The sequence below is a fragment of the Heterocephalus glaber genome, unplaced genomic scaffold (assembly GCF_053883595.1).
Source record: "Heterocephalus glaber isolate CG9 unplaced genomic scaffold, H.glaber_assembly_v1.0 deba00001531, whole genome shotgun sequence".
NCBI classification, from domain to species: Eukaryota; Metazoa; Chordata; class Mammalia; order Rodentia; family Bathyergidae; genus Heterocephalus; species Heterocephalus glaber.
This window is the reverse complement of record NW_028258329.1, coordinates 6436001-6449282: the sequence shown is the minus strand read 5'-3', so window position 1 is coordinate 6449282 and position 13282 is coordinate 6436001. Positions and strand designations below refer to the sequence as shown.

At 49.7% G+C, this 13282-nt stretch overlaps 1 protein-coding gene across 6 annotated transcripts in view; it reads right to left on the bottom strand.

Annotated features, from left to right (window-relative positions):
- The window catches only part of Adamts17 (ADAM metallopeptidase with thrombospondin type 1 motif 17), a 321741-nt gene extending 308779 nt beyond the window's left edge, over nucleotides 1-12962 (bottom strand). For all 6 annotated transcript variants that reach the window (XR_015441655.1, XR_015441659.1, XR_015441658.1 and 3 more), the window contains exons 1-2: nucleotides 12787-12962; nucleotides 12226-12599 (exon numbers count right to left, since the gene is read on the bottom strand). Coding sequence is in view for 2 of the 6 variants with exons in the window: in XM_004852682.4 (XP_004852739.1) it covers nucleotides 12226-12599; nucleotides 12787-12865 (453 nt within the window). In the remaining 4 variants the exon portion in view is untranslated. The remainder of the gene's footprint in view (nucleotides 1-12225; nucleotides 12600-12786) is intronic.
- Between the last annotated feature and the right edge of the window lie 320 nt (nucleotides 12963-13282).

Genomic DNA, 13282 nt, shown 5'->3' with positions numbered 1-13282 from the left:
AAAAAGAAGGAGTAGGTATCCTCTTTGCAGATCAAGTGGATGTCAAAAAAAAAAAAAAAATAGTAGCAGGGGACCTCAATACCCCACTGTCACAAATAGATAGATCAAATAGACAAAAAATAACGAGATATGAGAAATCAATCAAACTCTTGAACAGATGAACTTAACAGATGTTTGCAGAGTGTTCCACCCCACAAAATCAGAATACACATTCTTTTCAGCTGCACATGCGTTGATCTTCAAAATAGATGATATACTCCTTCATAGAGCATGTTTAAGTAAGTGCAAAGGAATTAAAGTTATCCCCTGTAAATTATCAGATCACAGAGCAAAAAAATTGGAGATCGATAGCAAAAGGAACCGCAAAAATTTCATAAACAAATGGAAATTGAACAACACACTTCTGAATAACCAATGGGTCACAGAGGAAATTAAAGAAAAAATCAGACAGTTCCTTCAATTAAATGACAATGAAAATACAACACATCTGAATCTATGGGAAACAATGAAAGCAGTCTTACCAGGGAAATTCATAGCAGTGAATATTCATATTAGGAAAAACAAGTGGGCCCAATTAAACAACCTGATGCTGAACCTCAAGCTTCTTCTAGAAAAAGAAGAGCAGGACAAACCCAAAGCTCATACAAGGCAGGAAATTATAAAGATCAGAGCAGAAATCAATGCAATGGAGACTGAGAGAACAATACAAAACATCAATGAACCCAAGTGTTGGTTCTTCGAAAAAATAAACAAAATTGACAAACCCTTAGCCAACCTTCTCAGAAAAAGGAAAGAAAAGGCCCAAATCCATGCAATTAGGAATGAAAAGAATGAAACTACAATGCACCCAGCAGAAATCCAGAGGATCATCAGTACCTATTTCAAGAACCTATACTCCAATAAGATGGAAAACACAGAAGAAATGAACAGATTCCTAGATACATATGAATTACCAGAGTTGAACGAAGAAGACCTAAAAGTTCTCAACAATCCAATATCAATGAAATCGAAAATGTAATTAAAAACTTACCAACAAAGTACAGCCCATGTCCTGACAGCTTCACTGCCTAATTCTACAACACATTTAGAGAGAAACTATTGCCACTACTGTTTAAACTCTTCAGTGAAATTGAAAGGGAAGCAATACTCCCGAATTCATCCCTGGAAGCAAGCAGCACCTTGATCCCCAAAGCAGAGAAAGACTCAACCAGAAAAGAGAACTATAGGCCAATCTCACTAATGAACATAGATGCAAAAATCCTTAATAAGATACTGGCAAATAGAATGCAGAAGATCATCCACCCTGACCAAGTGGGATTCATCCCAGAGATACAGAGATAGTTCGAAATACACAAATCAGTAAATGTAATACACTATATCAATAGAGCCAAGGACAAAAACCATATGATTATCTCCATAGATGCAAAAAAAAGCATTTGACAAAACCCAACATGCATTTATAATAAAAACCCTACAAAAAATTGGAATAGATGGTCTCTTTCTCAATCTGATAAAAGCCATCTGTGAAAAACCAACAGCCAATATCATACTAAATGGTCAAAAACTGAAATCCTTCACACTAAAATCAGGAACAAGAAAAGGATGTCCACTATCACCACTCCTGTTCAATATAGTTTTGGAAACATTAGCCACAGCAATCAGACAAGAGAAAAAAATAAAAGAAATGAAGATAGGAAATGAAGAAGTCAAATTGTCATTATTTGAAGATGACATGATACTCTATATAGACGACCCCAAGAACTCCACCAAAAGTCTTCTAGACTTCATAATCAAATTCAGTAAAGTAGCTGGTTAAAGGGTCAACACACAAAAAATCAATAGCTTTCCTCTACAGAAACAACAGACTCACTGAGAAATAGGGCAAACAATTCCTTTCACAATAGCATCCAAAAAACTAAAAGACCTAGGAATCAACCTAACAAAAGAAATCAAAGACCTCTTCTCTGAAAACTATAGCACTCTGAAAAAAAAAGAGATTGAAGACGATATCAGAATATGGGAAGACATCTTGTGCTCCTAGGTAGGAAGGATCAACATAGCGAAAATGGCCATACTTCCAAAACTCCTATATAGATTCAATGCGATCCCAAATGAAGTTCCAGCAGCATACTTCACAGACCTTGAGAAAAAAATCCAAAAATTCATTTGAAACAAGAAGAGACCCAGTATAGCAAAAGCAATTCTAGGCAACAGGGACATGCCAGGGGGTGTCACAACCCCCAACTTGAAACTATACTACAGGGCCCGGGATTTAGCTCAGTGGTTTCGCCGCCTGCTGTGCAAGTGCAAGGACCCGAGTTCGATCCCCAGCACCCCAAAAAAACAAAAAACAAAAAAACCCAAGAAACTATACTACAAAGCTACTGTGATAAAAACAGCATGCTACTGGCAAAGAAACAGACCTGAGGACCAATGGAACAGATTAGAAGATGCAGAAACAACTCCAGACACACTCAACCACCGCATCTTGGACAAAGGAGGCAAACACCGTCACTGGAGGAAAGATAGCCTCTTTAATAAATGGTGCTGGAAAAATTGGGTTTCGACTTGCCAAAGATTAAAACTAGACCTATATATCTCTCACCATGCACTAAATTAAAATCGAAAAGGATTAAAGATCTAAATATTAAAATAGAAACGCTGAACCGGCTGGAACAGAGGTTAGGTAGAACTCTTGAAGGCACTGGTATCGGAAAAGATTTTATGAACAAAACCTCAGCTGCTCATGAACTAGCACAAACTATCAACAAGTGGGATCTCTTCTTATTAAAAAGCTTCTGCACAGCAAGAGAAACCACCAGCAGTGTGAAGAGACAACCCACGATGTGGGAAAAAATTTTCACCTTCTGTTCCTCAGACAAAGGTCTACTATCTCGAATCTATAAAGAACTTAAAAAAATCAGACCTCCCAAATTTAAAGACCTAATCCAAAAATAGGTATCTGAAATGGACAGACATTTCTCAAAGAAGTGGAAATATCAAATAAACAGATGAAGAAAATGTTCAACATCACTGGTCATTCGAGAGATGCAAATGAAAACAATGCTGAGATTCCACCTCACTCCAGAAAGAATGGCTGCTATCATGAAATCAACCAATAACAAATGTTAGCAGGGCTGTGGGGAAAGAGGAACCCTGCTCCACTGCTGGTGGGAGTGTAGACTGGTGCAACCACCGTGGAAATCAGTATGGAGATACCTCAAAGAACTAGGACTGGAAGTCCTATTTGACCCAGCTATTCCCCTGCTGGGGAACTTCCCCAAAGAATTAAAAGAATCATACCACAGTGATATATGTGCACCCATGTTCATAGCAGTGCAGTTTGTAACAGCTAAAACTTGGAAACAGCCCAAATGCCCATCAACTGGAGACTGGATAAAGAAAATGTGGTTTTTTAAAAAATAAAATGGAGTACTACTCATCCATAAAAAATGAGAAATTAGAGACATTTATAGCTAAATGGATGCACATTGAGGCGATACTCTTAAGTGAAATAAATAGGACACATGTGTAAATGCTCAATAGTTTCTCTAGTGTGAGAAACTGAAAGTGTAAATGAGGACTAAAACGTATAATAGATAATGTGAAATAGGAAGAAAAGGACCAAAGGGGAAGGGGAAGAGGGAGGGGTAGGGGAAAGGAAAGAAGGGAATGGAATTAATATGAGAAAATGAAAAAAGGAAACAAAGTCTTTGTAAAAAGGGAGGGATGGAGGGGTTGAAGGGAGGGCAGGGGAAGGGGAAAAAATAAGAACCAAGAGAGTATGTAAAGGTGCATATCTCCAATGATGAAGGTCCTTATACTGCATACCTAAAATGTACCAATAAAATTTTTTTTTTAAAAAAAGAAATTTCACCAAGAACAACTCGTAGTGTTTATTCCCCAAATGAAACCTTCTCAAAGTGGCACTGTGTGACCTGCAGGAGAGTCCAGCTTCCTTCCCTCTCCTTTGAAGTGAACACTTGAGTTTCATCTCTGATACTCTGGAGAGGTTACAGAGGTGGAGGCAGAGAAGGGTGGAGGTGCAGAGCTCCCACCACAGCTGTGCATAAAGAAATCAAAGTGCCAAACATCCAACAACAATCAGCAGATATATCCATGGTCCAAATAAGGTGGGCAGGTTCTGGCACAGAGCCTGGCAAGGGGCCCCTGGTATCTGCAGGATAAACTCGACTCTAAGGAGGGACTGGACTCCTCTGCCAGCACCCTGGCTGTGGGAGAGCAAAGCCAGTTTCCTCCCAAGGCTGGCACTTTCAAAGCCTGTCACCCATTCAGCCTGATCTTTGCATTCACAAGACCCCATGCGAAAATCAGTGCTAATGTTATATGAGCTTCTGAGACAAGGAGTGTTTGGCTTGGTGAGATATCCCACACATACATACATACCTACATGCATACATACATGGAAGCATAACCAAGCTCCTCAGGGAGATTTTTCTTTAGAATGCCTTTTCTGAATGGCCCACATACAGGTTTCCATCCATGCATGCAAGAAAACAGCAATGCTGGTGAGAGACGGAAAATGGCACACAGGGCTGCACTGCGTCCTGCAGTCCCTTGCCCTCTTGGGACCTGACCCTCAACAAGGGACACAGCCAGGACTTGTACCCAGGAGGGAGGGGGCTGCCCTGGGCTCTCAGCCTGGGGTGCCAGCACATGGGACAGCCTCCCACCATGTCTCCGTCTTGCTGTCTTGGGGCTCCCTCAAGTGTCTCTAACACTTACCTTGCCCGCACTTTACTAGTGATAAAATGTTCTGATGAAAAGTGTCACTTGTCCCAAAATACGTGCTGTGTCAAATTTTTAAGTGCTACTTGTGACCCACGCACACTCTTGCTCCCAAATACTCGCCAGTCCTTCTCATCGCTTCTGACCTCCTCTCTTCTCCAATAAATCCCTCCCCTGCAGCCCCCTGCCCTGTGTTATTAGATATCTACAGGGCCTGGTCGTTTGTTCTTTGAAGCAGGGTCAGAAGCACTTATTTCCCCAACGGCTGTGACCGTGCAGCTACTTGAAACACTACGAATGGACCAAGTTTCTCTGGAACAGGTTGCCTGCTCTGCCTCTGGCTGTTTCTCATCTGCAGCAGCACTTGGCCTCACTTGGGGAGCTCTGAAGACCCTCACCCCGTGCCCAGGCTCACTTCAGGCTGAATCAGATCCTCTGTGGGTACAGCACAGGCCCTGACGTCAATTAGCCAGAGATGAGATGCAGTCTCTGCATCTCCCTAACCCCTGGTACAGTGGATTGAATCCAGGGCCTTTGCACTCCACTATACCCTCAGCACTTTGTTTTTTGGGATGAAGGTCTTGCTAAGTTGCTTCGCTGCTCAGGTTCGGCTCTAACTTTCAATCTTCCTTCCTCAACCTACCAAAGTACTGGGATTCCAGGCATACACCACCAGGCGCAGCCAGTCTTACTTAGCTTTTAACTGAATGCTGGGGACCCTGGCCACTGACTGCCTTCACTTCAACATCTGGAAGTGCTCGGATTTGGAAGCTGGGCCTTCCTCTGACCATAGAGCTCTGCCCACTGCCCTCCCCTCTAGCCCATGCTGTCCCATGGCCCCTGGGACCCACCAGGGCTGCTTGGGATGGTGTTATCCTCAGTGGCCATCTACGATGAGAAGTGAGACTCACAGGAATGCTCCTCCAAGGCCTCCCCTGTCCCGTGACAGCAGCAAAGACACCAGCTACAAGGCTAGGGTGGGCTGCGCCCAGTGCAGGCCTGCACATATCTGCAGAGACAGAGGCCTAGGAAGGAAGGAATGCCAGGGCCTCACAGACCCAGCAGTCCTCAGCCACTTGGTTTGAAGAAACACAATAATCCCCAGAGGAATCTGTTTTGCCAGACTGGATATCCTACAGGAAAGAAGTAGGGATCAAATAAAATGTATCAGGTATAACTTGACATTTTAGCAGTTCTGAGTGGTCAGCTTCCAACTACCTTTGTTCTGGGTCCTGGCTTTGAAGAATTTCTAGACCATCTTGACAGTTACTGACTCCACTCCACCCCACAAGCAGCACTAGCTCTCCTCACATGAGAACGAGAAATGTGCAAAAGATAGGTTTTACCAGCTCCTAACATGAGCACGGCCTCTTGACAAAGCAGAGCAAATGTGCTCGAGATGCCACAAAGGTCACAGGTCTGTGGGAGGAGATGGCTCTGCTGAATTCACCTTTCTACAAAGGCCACCCTGGGACTTCAAAGCCCAGCGCACTCCCAGCTGCCTTTGGGACACTGCAGCTCCTTGGCTGAGCAGAATGGAGAGGGGGTGAAAGGCAGGTGTTTGGGAGGGCAGAGCCAACGGGGTGGTGAGTCTGCTTCCTGGACGGGTGGCTGGGCTTCCAGAGGAAAAGGCAGCCCTGAGTCCACAATCCACTCCCTGCAGCTGCTGCCTCTCTGCAGGGACTCTGCCTCCACAAATGTGAACTGCCCAGCACAAGTGCTCGGGCTTCTTTCCGGCCAGCACGCCTTTGGGAACGAGGAGTCACTCACTGCAAGATGTGCCCCTCTCTGCTCAACACTGCCAGCAGTCAGAGCACTGCCAGCTCGTACCTTTCTCAGATCATTCTTGCCCTCTCCACCTGCTCCATCTAAGCCCTGGGCCTGGCCACAGAAAGTCCCTGAACACCCCACTCCCGTCCCCGCCAGCCCTCCCAGAGTGGAGCCAACAAGGCCATCAGTCACTTCTCCTAACGTGGTCCTGAGTGTGGTCCCAGACCAGCAGCTGCATGCCCTGGGAGCCTGTCCGCAAACGGTCTGAGGGTGGGGCCCATCAGTCAGTATCACCAGCCCTGCGGGCGACGGATTTTGACTCAAGGCTGAGAACTATGCTCTAGGATAAATGCCGAGCTCCACCGCTCTACCCAGCACACCTATCCATCTAGTCCCTCTCCCACCGTCTCCTAAAACCACCCCCGGAGCCAGCGCATGTGCCCCCACCTCGGGACTGCTGGCCATTGCTCCCCGGTGGGACTCAGGCTGCCCTTTCAGCTCCAACCTTCCTGCTCTGCTCGCTGAAGCTCTGCCCTTTGGGAACCCAGTGACCCAGCCCTCTTCCAGAGCTCCTTCTGGCTCTTCTGCACCCCGCAAAGGCTCCAAGGCACCTCTCTTCCCTGCACCTCCACCCATCTTCCCAGACAGGGCCCGCACTGTGCTCTCCTCCCAGCCCTTCTGACACCAGCACGAGGTCTGCGCGAGGCAGGTGCGTGATAAGGATCTGCTCACCCTCCACAGCCCTGAGCTACTGGTTGATTTATAACTGGAAAAGTCTGGGACTGTCCTGGAGGGCAAGAGAAGAAACCTGTTTTTAACACCTTAGCGTGCCAGGCCCTTACTGAATGACTCCACATGCTTTGTTACTCCATCAACAGCCCTGCACGGCTGATGTTATTTAACCCCCTCCTATGGCTGTAGAAGGTTCCAGGGCACTAGGTGACTCCCTCAAGGTCACAGCCCCACGTGGCCCCGCAGTTTCATCTCCTCAGGAACAACAGTATGACTACGCACCTCTGTGCCTGGACAGAGAAGCAAGTGAGGGGAAAGATTAACCAGTGCCTGCTGATTCCCCTGGACCCCAGATGCAAAGGCATCTTCTGTCCCCCAGATCCAAGGCCAGACGACTCCAGCATTTTGGCATTTAGGAAATGCAATCAGCTAAGACTTCTTCAGCTCATCAGCCCATCTTTTTCTGTTTCTGTTTTAAATGATGCCAATTCAGGGTGAGTGCAGGCCTAAAATCCCAGCATGGTGGGAAGCTGAGGCAGGAGGTTAGCAAGTTTGAGCCTAATCTGGGCAATTTAGGAAGACTGTGTCGAGTTAAAAATATAAAAGAACTGGGGGTGCAGCTCAGTGCAAAGGCCCTGGGTTCAATCCTTAATTTTTAATTAAAAACCAAAAATTTTTTATTAAAAAGATCAAAGTGCAGACGTCTAACTGCCTTATGTCGTGTTCATAGGGAGTGCTGCAGAAAGCAGCTGAAGCCTGGCATCCTAAGAGTGCAACTCAGGTCTACAGGTGGATAAAGCCCTTAAGTAGTGACAATCAGGAGGGGCAGAACAGCACAAAGGGTGAGAGGTCAGAGAGGATGAAGAGAAGCCACCGTGAGGCTGTGTGAATGTCCTCCCAGAGGAAGAGACCAGAGACCTTGGAACTTTCTGACTGGAGTCCTCTGCAAACTCTTCCAGGCCCCAAACTTCCCATCACTTGCTCCTCTCCTTTCATTCCTGTCTCAATGCCCCTTAACCCTTCGATGCCCATGATCCATTTTGAGGATGCCCATAACAATGGGACATAATGTTTTCTCTTCCAATTCTCATTCTTTGAATCTTTCTAGGTAATGTATGAATCATGCAAGAGAGAAAACCATTTCAATCTTCAGCATACATAGGCTAACGTCCACTCAATTGTTTCCTTTGGAAAAGTTCAAAATATGTGCTTGGTGTCTTCAAACCTATTTATGCAGCACATGATCAATTCCTGAGCAACCTGCATTAATCCACTGCTTAGGACAATGTGGCTCCTGGAGACAGGACAGTGATGTACTGAGATGCAGTCTGACCTATCTGCTCCCTTCTGAGCAGTCTCCACACCGCAAAATTCTCACCAAGACCAATTCCTGCTCAGCTGTACTCGAAGTGATGCTGCATTATTAAGCTGGGCAATTTTATAACCAATCAACCAAAGAGTTCAGTCACACTCTTTTCTAAAGAGTGAGGCAGCAATACCCCAACCCTGCCCCTTCATCACAGGGGTGCTGACTGCAGGCTGCCCTCTTGAGAACAGCATCCCCCACCTCTTGTGACTCCTGACTCCCACTGCCGCTTGCACTGTGACCGGGCCCTACACTGCTTCCACTGTGAGGCAGAGGCATGCATTCTCCAAGTTCCTGAGTGACCAGGGGGAGCTGTGCAGAATGCAGAACGTGGACGCACCACCAATGTGCCACAGAAATGGCCCCGTGCTCTCTGGCCGGCGAGCGTGTCTAGACCAGAGGCACTGTGAGGGCCTTGCAGCATGTGGCTGCCCTTCTCTCGGCCCTCTGCCGGTGGCTTTGGTGTTGTCTAGTCCCACGTCACTCATGCTCCTGGCCAAGAAGGGATGGACAGGCTCTGGTGCACTCGAAGAGCTCGAGTCTCCACAGAAGGAAAAATAGCCACTGTGAGGCAGGCCACACCCCATACCAGGACTCCAGCCCCCTATGCCCTTCGCCCAAAGCATGTCCTGCATCCATTCTTTTCCGACAAGTCGAGCAGAGCCTTTTCAGAGACCGCTGCTCATTCTGCCTCTTAAAGTGCCACATCTCCACTGCCCTCTCTACCTGTGGAGCTGAACTTGGCATTTTGCTGGCCTTCCGTGCTCTCGTGCCAATCGCAGCGGGGCAGCTGATCCAAATGTAGATAAATTCATTAGAAGCACAGATACCTTCCTCACATGCCTAAAGTTTATTGCTTTGACATTACATGGTCATGGTTACAGGAACTCTTCCAAAAATCCACACTATGTCTAAAGACTCCCTGAAATGTAAATACAACAAAGAAGCATAAACAGAACAAAGTCCTTGAGCCCAGGGTCTTTGAAGGTCCAAAAAGCGCAGATGGCATGGCTCTTCAAGATAAGACAGGGGGCAGGGGGGTTGCCACGGCCCCTCTGCCCTCCAAGGGAGGAGTACAAACCAGCATTTGTGATTTATCCTCCAGGTCCCACAAACCATTAAGCAACAATCTATACTAACAGTGCACTTCCATTCCACAGACAGTCAATATCTCTGGGCTCAAAGAGCACAGATTCCACGCCATGGGGAGCAGAATCTGTGTGCTCCCTGGCCCTGGGCTCAACACCCTGCCACCTAGAGACATTAGGTATGGCCAACTGAACAGCAGTCAGCAATACTCAATATCCGGGACACAGTTTTGTTGAGTGTGGCCACATCCACTTGTTTATACCCCATCCGTGACTGCTTTTACACTGAAAGGGCAGTGCTGACAAGTTGTGGCAGGGAATCCCTGGCCTGGAATATTTACTCTGGTCCTTTTCAGAAAGCATGCCCGCTCCTGCTCTAGATGACATGTTAAATACAGAGGCCTTTGAAATCCCCCTTCACAGCCCCCTAGGAGCACCTACTTGACACTGCTCGCTTCCCACGCCTTAGAGCGGAGCCTGTCCTGACAAACACAGGAGCACAACTCAGTATCTCTGCTTCACAGTCCCGTGCCGCTGTCCAGAAGGACTAGCACAGCATCACCACCCAACTGCACTGAGAACCAAGGCCAGGCACGGCATGCAGAGCAAAGTCCGTCAGCCCAAGCCCTGAGGCTTGCTCTCCTTGGCTCTCCAGGGTATCACTGCCACCGAGAGGCCACTCCAAGCCACCCACCATCATCCCCTCCTGCCTTAAACCGGTTCTATGTGTACTCGGGGAGAAGGGTCCAATGTCCAGCCCATGGGAATGGGATAAACAAAGGAGACTAAACAACAGCAGAGTCTGCTCAAGCTGGAAGTGAAAAGCTAAGTCTTCGAGGTCCACCGGACACTGCAGCGCGGTGAAGTCAGCCTCTTGGCCGGGTTCCTTTATCTACAGCACAGCGCCCCCACATGGTGCCAAAGGGAAGGACGGCCTTCCAGAAAACCTGGCTCAGATGCCATCTGTGAGGAGGCTCAGCACTCACTCGGCATAGACTTTACATCAATGTTATCCAGATTTCCAGCCTCAGCTCCTTCACAGATAGCTCCTCGCTGGAAACTTTACACCAAGAAGTATAAACTCTGACCTCTACAGAAACTCACTAAACCGCAGCAAATGGGATTCAGATGTTTCCATGTACAGTACAGTGATGTGACCTAGACTTGAAACACTTCAGCAAAAATAGGAAAAATGATGTGGGCCTTTGAGTCCCTCCCAGAACATGACACAGGCTTGACCTGAGCCCTAGTGATCAGAGCCTTTCTCACCCCACTTAAGTACCCTGAGCCACACCCCTTCTCTGCCCCCTTCCACGTTAATGCACCCCACACAGCCTATACCATTTTCCTTGTTTCACCAAAGCTGCCAATTTCTCCCAGTCAAGCAAAAGCAGATCACACCCTAAATTCAGAACTCTGAAAAGTCCTGAAAGGAGAATTAGGCTGATCCCAGGAAACTGCACCCAGGGCCCCTCCACCCCACCCCCATAGCACTGAGGAGAAAGCAGAAGTCTCACATAAAAACCTGGACCCCTAGACTTCCTGGCTTTGCTACAATTCCCAGCAAGTTGCGGGAAGGGGTGAGAGAACTCTAGGTGGTAGTGCAAGATAAATGGAGGGGGCAGGAGCAAGGTCTTGTGCCTGGGAGGGGCAGACACAAAACAGCAGAAACTGTCTCCGTAGAGTTGATGGTGACAAATGACACAGAAACAATCCATCCATTTCATGCTTTCAGTCGATACCAGGCTTTCCAGGGGCAGCCCATCTGTCAGCCATGTGCGCTCCTTGGGGGCACCATGCACAAGCTGAGAAGTGTTTGGCCGGGCACCAGGGTAGCCAAGTGATCAAGTGTGAGCCCAAGCAGGGCAAAAATACTCAAGAACTCTCCCAGCCCTCAGAGTACTTGTCACAGGTTAGAGTATCGGGAAAGGGGGAACTCTAGGGGCGCGGCTAAGAGATGCACCCAGCTGTTCTTGGGACTGGATGCCAACAAAGAAACAAACAAGGATGCCAACAACTCTCCCCTTCCAGTTCTTACCTTTCAATTAACAGTGGGGTTAGCAGGGGGCTGGGGTCCCTGCCAAGATTTCTTTTCCAGGTATCAAGACTAAAAAGGTCAGAAGGGAAGTGGATTCCCAACCCCTGAGCAGCTGGCACACACGGGCAAAGCTGATGCCCCTGACAGGCGTGTGCCCACACACCTGGGCACAGGCGCCTCTCGGCCTGGGTCCTGACAGTTCCCTGTGCACTTCCAGGGCAGGCGGCAGCTCTTGCCTCCGTGCACCCGGCCTCCCCCAGCCTCCGCACCCTCGGAGCTCCGACTCTCCTCCCACCCCCTTTGCTGGAGAACTTTAAGAAGGTCGGAATGGAGGTAGGGGTGAGAGAGGGGAAGACATGGGTGCTCTTTAGACCCTGGAGGCTGGATTCCCGAGTCGGGGCGGCCAACCCACCCCTCCGCGGGGACCACCCCGGGCGTCGCAACCGACCGGACGGGCAGACTCGAGGGGGCGCGCGCAGTACCAGGCCGCCGGCGGCGCCGCAGGCGCTGAGGGAGACCAGAGAGCCGGGGTGACCCAGCACGCGGCCAGAGTAGAAGCAGAGCTCGGCGGCGGGGCGTCCGCGGCGCCCGGTGGCTCCTGCCTCCTCCACCTGGAAGCCACGGGACAGGAAGCGCAGGTCGCGGCGCAGCTGCAGGTACAGGTCGCGCCCGAAGGCCGGCAGGTGCAGCAGCAGGGCGCGCTCTCCGGGCCGCGCGCGCGGGGAGGCGGGGGGCGCGCGGGGTCGCCGCCGCCGTCGGGTCCCCGGAGCGCCAGGCAGCGGCGACAGGTGCATATCGTCTGGGCGCACCCGCCACGGGAGCACCACCTCCACGTCGGCCGCCGGGTCGCCGAGGGCTGTGGGGAAAGAGGAGCCGCGTCAGCGCAGCCCGGCCGCCCGCCCCGGCCCCGCCACGCCGACCGGCGCCCCCGCGCGGCCGCCACCCCGGGGAGGTCCCCGCAGCGGCCGCCTGGCTCCCCGCTGTCAGCGGCAGCCGCGGGGCCGGCGGCCCGGACGCCTCGGTGCGCACGGCGAGCGCGCTACCTGTGCCCGGGTCCAGTCCCCAAACCAGCAGCAGCAGCAAGGGCAGCACCAGAGGAGGCAGCAGGGCGCCGTCACACATGGTATTCGGGACCAGCGCCCCAGACCGTGGCGGCGGAGCAAGAGCGCGAGGCGTCGGCGCCAGCCGGAGTGAAGCCTGCAGCCTTTGGAAAAAGTAATTAGCGCTGCGGACAAACCCAACGTGGTCAATCCCGAGCCCCGCCTTCCTCTCAGAAAGCCGGAGCTGATTGGGCTCTCACTTGCCTCTGCCCCTCCTCCTCCTCCCCTATTGGTTAGGACGGGTCGACGCCAAAGTACGTAGTTAGGTTGTAAGCATTTTCTTACACGTGGTTTCTGGGCAGTAGCGAGGACCTGACACCAGGTGGCGTGCGGGAGCCGACTGGGACTGTGGAATCAGGACTCGGGTCCAGACTTCAGTTTGTCATTTTGGAAACTCTCTGAGTCTGTTGCTGAGCTTCCTGAAAAGACAGGCCAGAAA